This window comes from Phalaenopsis equestris, unplaced genomic scaffold (assembly GCF_001263595.1).
Source record: "Phalaenopsis equestris unplaced genomic scaffold, ASM126359v1 Scaffold000036, whole genome shotgun sequence".
Lineage (NCBI taxonomy): Eukaryota > Viridiplantae > Streptophyta > Magnoliopsida > Asparagales > Orchidaceae > Phalaenopsis > Phalaenopsis equestris.
This window is the reverse complement of record NW_018164478.1, coordinates 6,458,505-6,475,906: the sequence shown is the minus strand read 5'-3', so window position 1 is coordinate 6,475,906 and position 17,402 is coordinate 6,458,505. Positions and strand designations below refer to the sequence as shown.

General features: G+C 35.4%; 1 protein-coding gene across 4 annotated transcripts in view; it reads left to right on the top strand.

The window, feature by feature from the left end:
- Nucleotides 1-6,051: 6,051 nt before the first annotated feature.
- The window catches only part of LOC110018903 (putative pentatricopeptide repeat-containing protein At1g03510), a 27,309-nt gene continuing 15,958 nt past the window's right edge, over nucleotides 6,052-17,402 (top strand). For all 4 annotated transcript variants that reach the window (XM_020716378.1, XM_020716380.1, XM_020716382.1 and 1 more), the window contains exons 1-2: nucleotides 6,052-7,673; nucleotides 14,008-14,058. In XM_020716378.1, coding sequence (XP_020572037.1) covers nucleotides 6,135-7,460 — 1,326 coding nt within the window. In that variant the 5' untranslated portion in view covers nucleotides 6,052-6,134 and the 3' untranslated portion in view covers nucleotides 7,461-7,673; nucleotides 14,008-14,058. The remainder of the gene's footprint in view (nucleotides 7,674-14,007; nucleotides 14,059-17,402) is intronic.

Genomic DNA, 17,402 nt, shown 5'->3' with positions numbered 1-17,402 from the left:
CACACAGAATGAAATGTGTTATTACAAAGTGATTAAAAGGGAGGGAGATAGAGAGAGTAATAGTAGACATTAAATGTGTCATTTTATTTCTAATATGGACCTCTATTTATAGACATTGATCCCAATAATATAAACGTACATATTAGTCCCCTCATTATTAACTTTTTTTGAGGAATTTTTGGCAATTACAAAACTATTTACTTATAATAAAATTGGTGACTGATTTGATCGACGAGAGTTATCAATCGCCTGACAACCCTCGATTCGGTCGATATATAATGCGAAATAGTGCTCTCTGTCAATCGTCTTGAAGGCTGATTACCACCATACAGGGTTTTATCTTAGCGTCTTCTTTGTTGATAGTTCGGATAAAGTGCTTCCTTCGCCAATACATATTTGAAAATGATTGTTGCCCGCATCTGCACTTAATCGTCTGTATCTTCTTCCTTAGCCACATATCTGCTTTGAGATTTGTGTTGACACATTTTTATGTGTACATATTTAGTTTCTCGATTTTCTTGTTCTTCAGAAGCTTTTTAGTACATGTGGATAAGAGAAATTTTTAACATGTATTAAATAATTAAATGATATTATTACGCAATAATAGATTTCCCTGAATTTTCATGCCCGGGCCATTATATATGGGCTTTAAGGCAAGGGAGGTATGCACCATCTGCATCTATTCTGGCTCCTTTTGTCTCGTGTTTTTCTCATTAGCTAAGGAGCTCTGCCTTCTGCTATGAGTGATATGCAGGTGTAGGCCAGTAAGTTAGCCGTGAAGCATAAACTATAGGTGAGGTATATGCGGAAAGGGTAAGCAGGAAGAGAGTTGTGTTAAAGTCTGAAGTCGGAGATCGCGAGACTCGCCCTAGTTCATCTGGTTTTCTTTCAGGCCCTCCTCAGATGAGGGTTGTAGGACAAGTAAGAGGTCGTCCTAACAACCATCTTACAGAACACTCGCCAGGGGTGAGTGTTCTTGCTATGGGAGAAAGATTGCTCGTACAGGTGGCTGCGGGAGTCGTGGTTCCCCAAAGAAGTTCTAAGGAGGTGGCGACTTAGGCCGAGAGATGGCTTCGACCGACTATAAGCAGTTTCTCTTTTGAAGACGTAGGACCAGAAAAAGCTGGTGAGAACATTTTCTCTTATACCATCTTGCAGAACACTCGTCAGGGGTGAGTGTTTTTGCTATGGGAGAAGAATTGCCCATCCAGGTGGCTGCGGGAGTCGTGGTTCCCCAAAGAAGTTCTGAGGAGACGGCAGCAAAGGCCTAGACATGGCTTCGACCGACTATACGCGGTTTCTCTTTTGAAAGCGTAGGACTAAAAAAACCGGTGAAAACATTTTCTCTTATAACACATATGAATGGGGGCAAATTCTTGATATATGATTTGAATAGCTTTTTGCATCTCTCTTTTTCAGCAACCGGGCTCCTGACTGTCAATTTTGCATTGGCATATGCCAACATTGGTTCTGAAGAGTGATAGGATGTTACTATTTAGAATATTGTGTTGGGACTTATAACTCGATTATCATAACTATTGCAAAATATTTTTAAGATTTGAAAACTTCAAATTTTATCTATCGATTTGATATGAAGTCAACTCAACTAAATCAATTGAAAATAATAAATTTGATCAATCAGAAATGATGATCAAGGAATGTTTAATTAACTATATTTTTTTTATTGACGAGACTTTAGCATGCTTAGTGTGAGTTGTGAAGGGTATCTAATCCTTATATGATGCATGTTAGAAAAGTCATTAAAGTCAATCACTATGAATGTAAGATTCACTTGAAAAAAGTGTAGTGATTCTCTCAAATCTTATCTCTTACTTATGTGCAATGAGTGAAGGCACGAAGAGACTGATAAGAAAGTATAATATGATGCTCTTTTATGCATAAGGTTTGATGGCTTCCCTATTTGTTATGTTTCTACTTGAATTTTATTTAAGTTTACTAGTAATTAAGTGGCATGCTAATGCAACACAAGGGTTGTGAAAGCAAATATTTGTATTAAGCAATTAGTTTATTAAGTTTTATTTTGTGGTTATGAGTTGATTTTGAAAAATTAATTTAATATTATATTAGTTAAGTAGAAAATTTCTCTTAGCCAAAGAGCCTAACGAATCTAAGCCTACCTAGGCATAAAACACAAAAATAAGCCTATGAAAAACATGAAATTTACACTGCAAACACCAATAAAGTATAACAAATACAAGTGCACAAAGAAACAATGTGTTTGGATATCGCTGTACACCCTAGAAGAAAAATCAAAGGGGTTGACCGAGCTCCTACCCATGTACGAAAAGTCTTATGAGTCATGTGGGAAACTCACAAGAATGATATAAGTTAGCTTTGAAGTTGAACTCAAAGTATTATACATGCTTTTGTTAACATTGATTCACATTTCACTTGACTTGTTATCGGGGCCCAACGGGCGAGGGCAGACCTGAGTTGACTCGTACCTGGACCGCCCCAAATTCACCTCCCACTTCGGTGATAACTTGTTTAAGTGGGATAAGTAGTCTAGGTTCGATCATCTAGTTTTTATGTCTTACGTGTAATATTCGGACTACCTGTTAATCCATGGGTTAATTTATTTTGATTAAGAATTTTATAAATTAGTAATAAACCCAAATTCTCCTCTGATCATCATGAAAACACTTTTTGAAATTGGATAACACCAAAAGAATCAACCTTACATCATAGAAGAATTTTTTGAATTAATATGTATTTTTCATGATTTAAATAACTTTTAGGTGGGTTTAATTTATAAAAATATTTCTTAAGTTTTAAATTTTTTGAAAATTTGTAGGAGGGCATGTAGTTGCATCCTAACTTAGACTGCCAAAATTTCTATCTAATTGAAGTTGTTTTCATTAAGTTTTTATTCATTTTTTATTTAATTAATATTTTAATTTAAAATTTCAGAAAATATTTTATTTATCAAAATATTTTTATATTTCTCCACATTCTTTTAATTATGTGGTAAAATTTTCAAATCAATTGGTTATGTGAATTAAATCATATTTAATTTTAAAACTTTGTGCATTTCAACAGTAATTATATAGATATTTAAAATGAAATTATTTATTTAGAGTATTTAATATTTTGTTTTCATATCAAATAACCCCAAATTTCACGAAATTATACCACAAAGTACAGAAACATCATGGAGATATATGGTAAAATAGTCAAATGAATACCAAATTTGACATATTTATATTTAAATCGAGCTTCTCAACTAGAAGAATCCAAAAAGCATAAAAATTGTCAATTCTGAGATCTTTAAGGCATTCCAAACATCATAAAGCTATTTATGATTAAGGGGTCAATATAGGTCGACCGATCAGGTGGTTGGGGAGGTTATTTGCCAAATGATTAAAACATCCTCTTAGAGCCTATAAATACTCCATCTCTTCACTTGAGAGGGGAGGAGATGGAGAAGAAATTCCAACGCCTATTCTGGATCGAAGATCTGATGATAACTTTTGGTTTTTGTAGTCTTCGACTGATGTTGACTACCACCCGTCGGTCGCCATTAACCACCACCGGTTGCCCCTACTCCCCTCTATTTGTGACTTTGTTGGCTAATATTATATCCTAAATATAGTTGTAACATATAACATTATATTGATGAACCGACAATAACTTTAGACCTTCGTAGTCGCCGACCATCATCTTTAAGTCATTGTCGAACACCCCCAACCACCCCCACTCGCCGTCGTAGGTGACCTCTACTTGTTAACGTTGTATCGCAAATACGGTCATAATGTAAATTTTTTTATTGAAGATCCATCGATAACTTTAAGCCTTTGTAACTACTGACCATCGCCCGTTGACCACTACCCGTCGGCCACCTCTCACCTCCTGTCGTTGAAGACACATGCTTTAAAACAATATATCTCAGATATGGATGTAACTTTTAATATTCATATTAAGACCCGACGATAACTTCTAGCCTTCATAACTGTTAACCATCGTCGACCACCACCAATAGTTACCAACTATCATCGTCGACAATCGCCCATTGACAACCACTGTCTATGACTATTGTAGCAAGATAATGATTACATATTTATCTTTCTTTATGTTGTATATTTATAAATGTAGTGTCAATTGCAAAACTGTAACCCCATTTTGAGGTAAGGGTCGACTACAGCTTATGTGACAAATTACTATTATAGTTTTCAACTATGACCTCTGTGGTCAACTAACACTATTTTAGGCCCCAACTACGACCTATATGACCAACTACTACTACAAATTTTAACTATGATATTTGTGACCAACTAATGCTATTGCAACAACCAACTACGTCATATGTGGTCAATTGACGACATTGCAGTAACCAACTATAATTTATGTGACCAACTATTGATATTACAACATCTAACTGTGACCTCTATAACCAACTAGCACTTTTACAGTTATCAACTACGGTATATATGACCAACTAACGATATTGCAGTCACCAACTGCTACTGTTATAACTTTAAATATGACCTATATGGTCAACTGACACTATTGCAATCATCAAATCTAATCTTTATGACTAATTGAAGAAATTGCAGCTTCCAACCTCGGTCTTGTGGCCAACTACTGTCTATGCAACAACCAACTATAACATTTGTGATTAACTACTACTATTATAGTTTCCAACAACATCATAATGTAACCAAATGTCTCAATAGTAACCAGCGATTATAGCCTTCATGATCAACCACATTTTTTGTAGCCTATGAAGCACAAACATCACACAGGGATATTGAAACGACACAATGCGTCATAGACACATTTTTATGTTTAATTAATTATCAATATATAATAAATATTATTTTTATTATTCTTTATTAAAGACATCACAAAATTTATGTAACATTAAAATTTAACTTCATAAATTTAGCTCATATTATAAAACCTCATACTTTTAAAATTAAAATTTTAAATTAGATGTATGATATGTTTGAAAAGAATTCATCCAATTTATCAATTAAAATTTAGAAAAATCCTACGATTATAAAGTGAGAACTACTAATGTTTGGTTTCAGTGAATATTAGATGCACATTCGACTCTCAATTTTGACAAAAGTAAGAAGAAGTTTCAACATGACGAGAGAGTAAACACTTTCAAGTATGAGGTATAATTATGACTATATGTATATTTATAACTTTCTACTTCTCGTGCATCGTTTTTTCTCGAAATTGTGTGAAGATTATGGGCCCGTTTGGGGCAGTTTATAAGTTCGGGCGGCGTTTTCAAAACGCCGTCGTACCTTTTGGTTCACGCGTTTCGTCAGCTTATCCGAAACCGCGTTTGGGTTTTTACAATAAACGCAGACCACGGACCGAACCCCATGACCCGTTTCAGGATAAGTAGCTTATCCTGAAATGGATAAGCTGCCCCAAATGGACCCTATGTCTGATGCGGTGTTGAGGAGTCTTGGACATATTCAAACCCCAAAAAAATCAAACATATAGTTTGTAGTCCGGGAGGCTACAAAACATGTGTCGGTGAAGTGCCCAACATGAGAAAAACACAATTTTAGAAGTGTGAGGGTTATTTATGCTATAGCCCAATCATGACTATTATAACCGAACTACTATTATACATTTGTAATATCATGATTACAATTTCAGCTTCTCTAATTCATGATAAGAATGAACTTAATCATTAAAACCCAGTGTATTATTTTGATCGGGCTTTATCTTTTGATTTTTTTTTTATGCTTAAGATTTTTTCACCCAAAAATATGTCTCCTCCAACTGCTTTTTTATTCTTTATATATGTGATGGATTTTCATGCAATACGAAGTTAAATTATAGCTCTAGTACGAAGAATTTTCCGATATGCAGCAAAATTAACAATAAATTTGTTAAAAATAGGGCTCTTATGCTCTTTAAGTTTAAATTTAAAACAGTTCCTACTGTAAATTTATTAAGATTCGTGCATAAATATAAAAATTATTGATGGCAAATCAATTTTTTTTAAAGTAAAAATCTGATTAATTCCATTAATCGGACAAAATTTCCTCCCAGAGGTGCGGCGGAATAAGGAGAAAGCCAGAGAATTCCATATTATTGCTGGGGTTAGGTCCATAAGGAAATCCTTAAAAAATATTTCTGTTGCAGCAATGGCCGCCGCACTCCAGTCGAACCATCAGAAGCTCGTCAATCTCACCAGACTCCTCACCTCCTACGTGAACAATGGCCGCCACCACCAAGCCCTCACCCTCTTCTCCCAAATGTTCGCCGCGCCGGACCTCGTCCTCGACCCATTCGCCTTCCCCCTAGCCCTTAAATCCTCCGCAGCCCTCCGCCTTCCCAGCTCCATCGCTTCCCTCCATACTCACTCTCTCAAGTCCGGCCTCCTCTCCAACCCCTTCATCTCCTCCTCCCTCGTCGATGCCTATGGGAAGTGCGTCTCTTTGGCGGACGCCCGCCAGGCATTCGACGAATCTCCCCAAAGGAACGCTGTCGTCTGGAACGCCATGATCTCTCTCTACTCACACGCGAACGATATCGCCAATGCTCTGAAACTGTTGGAGGTCATGGACGTTCCCTCCACGGAGTCTTCCTACAATCCCATAATCGCAGCTCTTTCAGAGTCCGAAGACAGCTCCGGTCGAGCAATGGAGTTTTACGAGAGAATGCGGGCCTCTGGTTTGAGACCTAACCTCATGACGCTTCTCGCTCTCCTTCCAGTTTGTCTCACCATAGGCTCGCTGAGCTCAATCAAAGAGATCCACTGTTACGGTTTCCGAAGCTGCATCGACAGAAACGCCCACCTCGGAAGCATGCTGGTCGAAGCCTATGGCCGGTGCGGTTGTCTGGTCTATGCCCGTGAAGTATTCGACCAAATGCCTGACAGGGATGTGGTCGTCTGGAGCTCCATGGTTTCTGCTTACGCTTTCCATGGTGACGCTGGCAATGCAATGCATGTCTTTCGAGAAATGGAAGCCGACGGCGTGCATCCGGATGGGATCATGTTCCTTGCCGTTCTGAAGGCCTGCAGCCATGCTGGTCTTGCCGATGATGCATTGAGGTACTTCGAGGTCATCACCAAGGTTCACGGCTTAGAAGCTGGGAGCGATCATTACTCGTGTTTGGTGGATGTTATGAGCAGAGCTGGGAGAGTTTGGGAGGGGTATGAAATTCTAGTGAACATGCCCGTAAAGGCAACTGCGAGGGCATGGGGGGCACTGCTGGGGGCTTGCAGGAAATACGGAGATGTTAAGCTCGCAGAGATTGCAGCAAAAGAGCTGTTTGCGATAGAGCCGGAAAATTCTGGGAATTTTATGTTGTTGGCCAATACTTACGCTGCGGTTGGGAGGTTTGAGGAGGCCGAGAAGATAAGGAGGGAGATGGAGGAGAGAAGAGTGAAGAGGCCACCGGGTAGTAGCTGGGTTATGTCGAGAAAGGATGTGGGTTATGGTGCTCAACGTGAGTGTCATTTATAAAGGGAAATGGCTCGTGAGCTTATAGCTTGTGTCTACCATTTCATGGTGATCGATCTTATTGTTCAAGGAGATTGAGATTTGGAATTCTATTCATGTAAAAGAGAGTGTAAATATCATTATTGGTTGAGGATTGGATGCTGCTCTGGTTGGAAGGTACGGTGAAAGGTAGCTCAGAAGAAAGGAAGCTATATAGAAGAAGATTGAGATCAGCAGGTGAGTCTTTGAAAGCTTTTATAAGAAGAGCAGATGCATAAGATGTTTTGGTTCGCTCTTTATTTTCACTTTCTCTCAATCTGTAGTTATGAAAAAGATAGAGATAAGTGAAAGTGAGTATTCTGGAGATAGCGGCTGATTCACTATTTTCACTTGCTCTCAATTTCTCACTCAGCAGGTATCTCGTCATTTTCAGGATGGCCAATGCAAAACTCATATTAAGAGGAACAAACGATTTACAACCTGTCACAAAAATGAAAAGAAAAACAAGGGGATTTGCATACATAGCACACACCTCTCATGTATTTACATATCTATAACCTAAATTTTCATATTTATATATATAACATTGTTGAATCCTGATTTGTCCGTTAGATTATATCATAACCTTACCTAGCATGGAGGGAAAGGGTGGAGAGAGAGACAGAAGAGAGGAGGGACGGAGAAGCTCTTAAAATCTTCACTATATTAGTTTAAGTTGTAAAAGAGTTTTTGGTTAGATTGCATAACCCCTGACCTTTCTTAGGACCCTCTTATTTTTAAGGCTGGATCATGATTTGAGCATAACAGGAAAAGCTACATAATGAGGTACAAGAGTAAAGAGTACAAAGTGATACCTATCAATTATCCCTTATAAAATACTAGACTTATATTATGAGAACTCAGATTAGCAGTCAACCGCTGAATCGGAAGGAGGTGAGGTGGCTTACTTTCTCTGGCAGTAGTAACCGAGCAGCTTTTAAGCTTAAGACATTGACTGAGCTCAGTTTGCTCAGTTATTCATCATGGCGCTAGTGAGTTATACATATGCTTTGATGGTTAAGTCCTTATTGAACCCAGTTGGCAAGTTCACCTTCATCTTGTTGGCAGTGCCATCTTAAGCCTGTCTGATTACTTCACTCCGGTACCTTGGTTGGATCAATCTACCTTTAGCTTGTTTTAGGATATGTTGGGTGTACGAACACTTCAACATCTAAGTCACATCAAAATATATTCATGAAAATTATGTTTCACTTTAAAAATTTATTTTTGGTGCATTTTTTATTTTGTTGTGATGATTTGAATGTTATAAAAATGAATATCAAAACTTATATGTTAAATATATAAATAAATATGTGCTATGCATGTAAATCCCTCAAAAAATTTTGACTTCAGTTGAACTAGCTTGATATGGCCAGGTTGAATAGCCAGGATAGAAATCTGGCTAGTTCAAAGAAAGCCTTTGTTTCAAGCATGTATTATTTCAACATATAGGAGTCAGTGGGGCTCTTTATATATAACAATGAAATTTTAAAGAAAGTTAACTAGTCCCACTACTCCATGCAAGACAATGATCTTTTGCAGTTTAAAAAATTAAAAGAAAAGTATTTAGAATTATAAAAACATCTAATTATCAATTTATTTATAGTATAATTTGAGGCTTTACTTTATAATTTTACATCAATCAAAATGATTGAGACCCATACATGGTGAGTACCTATGAGATGAGTGAATGGGTCAGTGGGTGTGCAATCTACAAGATTTATGATGTTTAGCAGTTGTAGGACTAAAGTCGATGGGCATATACCATTACTAGTGAGAGTCGAAGCGTTGTATGTGACATTTGCTGCTCGTGGCAAGGGTCGATGAATTGGCTCTCTTGGATTGAATTTGTAGCAATGCAAGGCACGACATAGGGAGAGACAAAGTTCTTCCTAAGTTTCTTGAATCGTCTGTCTTCTAGTTGTACAAGTGCTAAAGGTGGCCAAGGCGGCAAGTTATGAGGGAAGTTTGATGTGGTGGCATATAGGCTAGCATACAAAGGCTGTATTTGGATTTGTTTAGGGCAACTTTTTATTACTTTAATTTTTAGACCGCTACTACACATTTATTTGCCTACAACTTTCTCTGTCAATTCTTTAAAATTTATCTTATATTTTTTTCAAAAAATAGTTATTATACCCACATTAATTTTCAAAAAAATTTCTTTCATTGCAACTTGTTTACAACTACCTTTACCCTGCCCCAAACATATGTCAGGTTACATTTGGACTCTTGCGTTCGGAGTCCAGTGGGAGTGTGTCGCATGGCAAGTGGGACTCACCGCTATAAAAAACCCACCTAACCCACCTAACCAGTGTATTAGAGTGAGACCCACTTGCCGCAAGTGCCCATTGGGCTCTGGACGCAAATTTGCGTCCGGTGTCCTGATGCAATAATCGGTCTTGTGAAGAATCATTGTTAACAAAATTTTTGTTTAAGCCTTTTAAATGTTGTTCCATTAGCATGGGGAGAGAAAAATGTATAGGAGATGACGATGAGACAGTTTATAAGAGGTTTCAGAAGTAGCATCTTTTCAATAAAGTTGGGTGCATAAGACTTTCCAATTTCTCTCCCATTCAAATAAAATCAAATTAATTTAACTCAATATGATTAATTCAATTTCAAAATCTAAAAAAAATTAATTAGCCCTAAGGATGCGCTTTAATTGATTCATACAAAAAAAAAAAAGAATTGTACCAAGGATGCGCTTTAATTGATTCATACAAAAAAAAAAAAAAAGAATTGTACCATGTATATTGATTGGATTGGTTTGGTTTCTTAAAAGTTACTTAGGTTTCTCATTTTGAATTAAGGTTAATTTGGTTCGGTTTTAAAAAAAATTTGGTTAGACCTAAAGTAGAGATGTCATTATCATGTGTGTGAGTGTTAATAATTGGGTTTACCTTCTCAATTTATCTTTATATTTTAATTTGATTTTGGTCTTTGCATTATCTAAACCAATTTTGTTTTCTCAAATTTTGGTTAAACTAGATACAAATCAAATAAATCAAATTACATTATGATTCTGTTTGGTTTGATTCTACTTGTGATTCTGTTGGTTTGTTTTTTTCTATGATTTGATTTAGTTTAATTTGTTTAATAAATTTGTCAATCAATCGAATTAAACTGACTATAACCCTAATTAGCTCATTAAAAAATTAACCTTAAACTTAATTGAATACCACTAAATTTAATATAGTCGACTAGAGATTTTTTTTCTCCAACTAATTGAATCAATTTGATCAATTAAACCAATAAAATAAAACATACAATTGTGATATGACATACCATCGAAGGAGAACCATGATCGTGTTGATGATCATGACACTATGCACATGATTAAATAGAGATTGTGATTGTTGCAAGATGTGAAGGTTCAAATGGAGAATAAGATTGTGAGGGAAGGGGAAATATAGAACAAAAATCAATCGATTGATCAAATCAATGTATGTTTTGAGACTAAAGGGGTGACGACTCTTGTGTATTTAGCTTAATGTGTGCTAGGATTGATCTAGTCGATTTGCAACTTCACCCAAGTTTAGCGAGTATGGGACCCGTAAAATGAGAGAATGTGATAAAAACAACTTTAACCAACTCTTACACACTTTTTTCTTTGCGGTATTTTTCTTGATATTTGTAGAGGCTTTTTTAGGATAATCTTTTATATCATTGATTATGTTTTAGTTTTATGTAGTGATATTCATATACTTGCATTTATATGTCGTGCTGCTCAATTAACTGTCTTTATTTTGTAGTTAATTTATTGTGCATGCACATTACATATGTTGAACACTGTCATTGTCGGTCCCAAGCCCGAATGTGAAAAAATGAGGGTTGCATAGTCGACAACCCGCGTAAAATTTGTTGAAAAAAATAATCATGACATGAATCCTTTCAACCATTGTGTAAGTGCTAGGACGTCCTCTGGAAGCGACGCGCTGTATGACCTCAATACAGTAAAAAATGTGTAAGGATCTCTACACCGACGCCTGGATGTAGTGTCAAACAAGCAAAGTTTCCCACATTACAGACAGATGAGGGTAAATAAGTTAGTCCATGAAATTAATGAAACTAAAATTAGGATAATATTATGGAATATCCGTACTCTCAATGGAAAATTAATGAAATTAGTTGATATTATGATTCATAGAATGATCAATATCTTATCTATTCAAGAAACTAAATGGGTGGGAGAAAAATGCTATGAAAATTGATAATTCAGGCTTTAAACATTGGTATTGTGGTAAGAGTTGCACTAGAAATGGTTTAGGTGTAATTATAGATAAGAGTTTGAAAGATAATGTTGTAAAAATAAATAGACTTGATGATAGAATTTTAGCCCTTAAGGTTATTATTGATACTAAGATTTTTAATTTTATAAGTGCTTATGCTTCTCAAGTAGGTCTAGATTTAGGGACTAAAGTTAAATTCTTGAATGACTTAGAAGACTTAATATAAATGATACCTCTTGAAGAAAGAATTTTTATTGGAGGAGATTTAAATGGACATGTCGGTGGAGTGGTAGAAGATTTAAAAAATATTCATGGTGGCTACGGTTTTGGAGTGACGAATGAAGAAGATAGAACCATTTTAGATTTTGCTTTTGCATTTGATTTTGTTATTACTAATACTTTATTCAAGAAAAGAGGTAAGATCATTCCAAGTGAAAATTTAAGTACCCAACATCGTTTATTAGTTCTAGATTTTAAGATGAAAAATTGTAAAATAAAAAATGCTAGGACTCATCATCGTAGAATTAGATGGAGGAACCTAAAAGACAAAAATAAAATTATTTTTATGAGTAAAATTCAAGATTTTAAAATTTGGGATGTTCATGAAGATGCAAATGCTGTGTGGGATGTTCAAACTGAAGAAAGGTGTTGATTTGACTTACATTCAAAATGTTGATTTGACGCTAAAAATTCTTGAGAAGAAAGGTGTTGATTTGACTTACATTCAAAATGTTGATTTGACGCTAAAAATTCTTGAGAAGAAAGGTGTTGATTTGACTTACATTCAAGTCATTAAAGACATGTGGGATGTTTAAAATGTTGCTTGTGGCAAGGGTCTAAAAGAACTATCCCACATGAAGATGCATCTTCATGAACATCCCACATCGTAAGGAGTCTAAAAGAACTTTCTCTGACGCTAAAAATTCTGCTTTTGGTGATCTTTATGATAGCTTAGGTACTAAGGAGGGTGAAAAATGTATGTATAAACTACCTAAACAAAGAAAAAAGAAAAGTAAAGATTTAACCCAAGTAAATTGTATTAAAGATGAAAATCAGAAAGTTTTTTCATAGAAAAAGATATTCAATACAAGTGAGTGAGCTATTTTGATAAAATTTTTAATTAAGTTTCTGATAATACGATCGAACTTAGTGATCTTAATATCGTTAATAATAATAAAACGTTTCATTTTTACTATCGCATTAGTAAAAAAGAAGTTGAGAAGACTTTAAAGAAAATGAAGGGTGAAAAGTTTGTAGGACCTGATGATATCCCAATTGAAATGTGGAAATATTTGGGAGATTTGGGAGTTTCTTGACTTGCTAAACTCTTTAATATTATTTTAAAAACTAAAAAGATGTCTGAGGAGTGGAGAAAGAGTATTTTTTCCCCATTTTTAAGAATAAAGGGGATGCACAAGAGTGTGCCAATTATAGAGGAGTTAAGATGTGTCGTACTTTAAATGTATGGGAGAGGGTAATTGAACATATTAAGACGTATTACAAAGATTTCTCATAATCAAATTGGTTTTATGCCGGGCAGGTTTACCATGGAAGCTATACATTTATTGAGAGGTTTGATGGAGAAATTTAGAGATAATAAGGAGGATCTACATTTGATTTTTATTGATTTAGAAAAAGATTTCGATAAGGTTCCAAGAGATGTCCTTTGAAGCGTTCTTGAGAAGAAAGGTGTTGATTTGATTTACATTCAAGTCACTAAAGATATGTATGTTAGAGCGGTTACTTGTGTGCGAATTGAAGGAGGATTGACAAAATATTTTCCTATTTCTGTTGGATTACATCAGGGATCGGTTTTGAGCCCATATCTTTTTGCTTTAGATATGGATGGTTTTACTGGACATTTACAGGAGGATGTAGCTTGGTGTATGCTTTTTGCTGATGATATCCTTCTTGTGAAAAAGCGAGAGAAAAAGCCCAGGAAAAACTTGAATTATGAAGGTCTACATTGGAGTCTAAAGACCTTCATTTGAGTAGAACTAAAACTGATGACATGGATTGTAATTTTAGTAGTAGTAGCTCTAGTGACAAAATCTATCCTGGGTTTGGAGACGCCGCTTTATGCTTGGCCTTGAATCGTGAGTTGATTGCTTACCCCGAGAGGAAACTCTTTCATCTTGGTCATTCATTTTTTTTGAAATTCGTGCTAGTATTTTTGGTGCATACAGTCATTAATCATGTCATTTTTATAAAATTAAATTGCACCCCTCTATTATTTTCTATGTTCCCCGGACTGATTTTATTTCTGTTAAACTCACCTTATGATTTCTTGATTTTTTCAGGTTTTTATTTTTGCGTCAAATGTTTTTGAAAGAGTGACCGAAGTTATCCAGGTATTAATTTTATAAAATGCTTCTCTTATCGCTCTTATTAAATGAATTTTTGTACAATTAAATTTCATTTTTGGTAAATAAACTTATAAATATCATTGCATTTACGTTCTATAATCATTTATATTGTTGGTTAACTATCACTCTGACAAGTTTATGCCAGTGGATAATCTTTAAATCAATTAACTGACCCTATATTCTGCTAGGTTGCTGTAAAGATTTACTTTTTATATTTATAAAAAAATACCACTAATTGACTTTTAAAACAGTGAAATACACTTTTTCATGCACAGGCAAGGTGGCATATATGTAAAAAATGAAGTTTAGGTGTTAGATATGTAAATACATAGGAATTGAGTGGTATGTATATAAGTATTCCTTTTATTTTTCCAATGATGGAAGTCCCGAAACGTTGCCTTGGCATCTATAAACAGGAGAATAGGCTTAGACTTAAGAATCTGTTCTACGTTCTCTTTATTTCCTTCTGGGACCAAGAGAGGTGAGAGCCTTCTTTCTCAAGTGGCGATTGACAATTGAGCATGTAGTATTGCAGGAAATTACAAATAAATGGGGCATTTAAATACATGGCACACAATTCTTATGTATTTATGTTTCTCACATCTAAACTTTAATATTTACACACAACGCTAAAATCTTTTTGATCACAGAGATATGTAGATACATAAGAATTATGTGCTAGTTATGTAAATCTCTCATACGTTAATCTCACTTTCCTCATGTTCTTCTCCAATTGTTTCTGTCATGCTAAACACACAAGGAAAGGTTTGTGATAGACTGGTGCCTATGATGTTGCCCGCCTCGTGCTCCACTAAGCCGAAGCCATGCTCACAAATTTAAAGACTTATGTTAGGTGCCAGACTAAAAGGGCAATTTAATCATTTGTTAGTTATTATTGTAAGGTATAAATAAGGTTTAGTATGTTTAGGGTGATGATATGTATGATTATTGTCTTTAATCTTTGAGTTAGAGCCTACCTTTTGAATTGTATGTGTTTTTCTTTTATATATTTTGGATTGTATCATCTTGATTTAGGGTGACATAACATTATTTATTATTTATCCTATCAATTTGCGGGCCCAAAAAAACTTCTTGTATACATTATTTTAGGCTTGTTTGAATTTAAGCTAAACGTGTAGAGTGTATAATGTGCCAAATATGATTGAACAAAATTTTATTTGTGTTTGACTCCTTAATAAAATATACTTAAAATAACTGTTCAAACTCAATTTGCTTTTAGTTCTTACCGAACGAATTGAACGGGAGTTTTTTTAGCAAGTAGAACATGTGCTGTGTACAAATAATGAGACCTATTTACAAATAACGTTTAGGGGTTGTAGTTGCCCAATACTTGAGAAACTATCTCATTTTCATATTTTTTTTACAAATATCCTTTCATTAATTTGTTTTATAAAAATACCCCTCTTGAAAATGGTCCTGTTCTTGTTGTTTAAGATCACATCTTACAACTTGCATTTATTTTGGAGTAAGTGGGGTACTATTGTAATTGATCATTGGAGCTATTGATTTATTTGATTTGATATTATTCTTAATCAAATTTGAAATATGGGCTATACATTGGTTGAATGTTGTTTGGGATGGCCTCATCCTATATATGGCCAATGAAGACTTACAAAAGCTCTTGAGATTGACTTCCTCTAAATTTCTCACTACTCGTGTCGCGTGGTGTTAATAGCATATAAAATTTGAGTTTTTTTAAATGTTAAAATATATAAAATGAAGAACCTGTCATAGCTATTAAGGAATGTGTTATGCCGAATACAAGAAAGAATTAAAAAAAAAATCTTCAACATAATTTGAGCTGTTTCAAAAACTCGATGAGAAATAAGAGATAAACGATGATATTGTTGATGATGTTTATAAAGATGGTGGCGGTGATGATGAGTGATTGTTTTTTTTTTTTGTATATTCATGTGATTTTTTTTTTAATCATTTGTTCATACATTTCAATATATAGATAAAATTATTATATTTATACATGGATCCCAAAATAATATTTTTTTCTCCAACTTGGGCATTATAAATTTTTTTCTGATAAGATCTTGTCTTAATTATCGTTTCTCTTGAAAATGCTTTCTTTGATCAGTCATCATCAGGAATGATGTGTGCAAAGAAATTTAAAGCGATAGAATAATAAATAATCGTCTTGGTGTTGTATGAGAGTCCAACACACGCTAAGATGAAAAAATATAACCAACAAAAATATCATGAGTTTTTACATTGAAAACTCGAAAAAGAAAAAAAATCACGGGATTTTGCCCTGCTAAAATATTTCACTATGAGATAAAATGTACAACCTCTTGCCCCACAGACGAGAAACAATTACATAGTTCATCTGATTACAATGTTTGTGTACAGAAAAACTTGTTGCCCCACGATAAGAAGTGGTTGGAGGCCAAAGTTGGCTAAAGGTGGCGATGGCTAGTTGGTTGAAGGTGGCAGTGGCTAAGGTTGGCTAGAGACAGTGGTGGTCAAAGTTGGCAGAACGGGGTGGCTTGAGTTGGCTGAAGTCGGTGTAAATCAGAGTTGACTTGAGGGTGGCCTAAGATAGCAGTGGTCTGAGGCAGTAATATGATCGGAGGAGGCGAGAGGCGAAGGTTATCGGAGTTTGTCGCAAACGACAGTTGTTGGAAACGATGGTGGCAGTCGGAGGCGGAGACAACTGGAGTTGGTGACGATCGATCGGAAGCGGCGACAAAAGTTGGAGTTGGCGGCGACTAGAAGCGGCAGTGGCGACCAAAGTTGATTGGGTCAGCGGTGCACGATGTTTGGTTGCTGCTCCCTCTTCCGTAGACTCTGGTCATTCTCTTGCCTACGGTTTAGGTCTCTTCTCATGAGGAAGGTAGGGCTCTATTTATAAAAGCCAAGTTGGATATAAGAAATGAATCCAAGCCACTCTTGATTGTATGACCCAGAGAGATCCTCTTTATCAAATGACGTTTAATGGACATTTGAGTGCCTTGATATGTTGAAGCTGAGCGTTCTTAGTCTTGTTGGATTACCTTGTCGAAACATTTGATTTGGAAAAATTATTACATCAGGACTCCGCATGCAGAGCTGCTTATGGAGTCCAATCTCGCGCAGACACGTGGAATTCCGAGCCTACTTACATAAAAAATAAAAAAATTAATGAAAACACGTGACTCAGCCCGACCGATGCATTATATGAATATTTCATCGCATAAGAATATTCCCCCATGTTATTCTGAATATTTTATGCATTATTCATGTGTTATTGGTGTATTATCGAGGGTTTAGGAATATTTCACCATTGTTATTCTGAATATTTTTCGTGTTATTCATGTGTT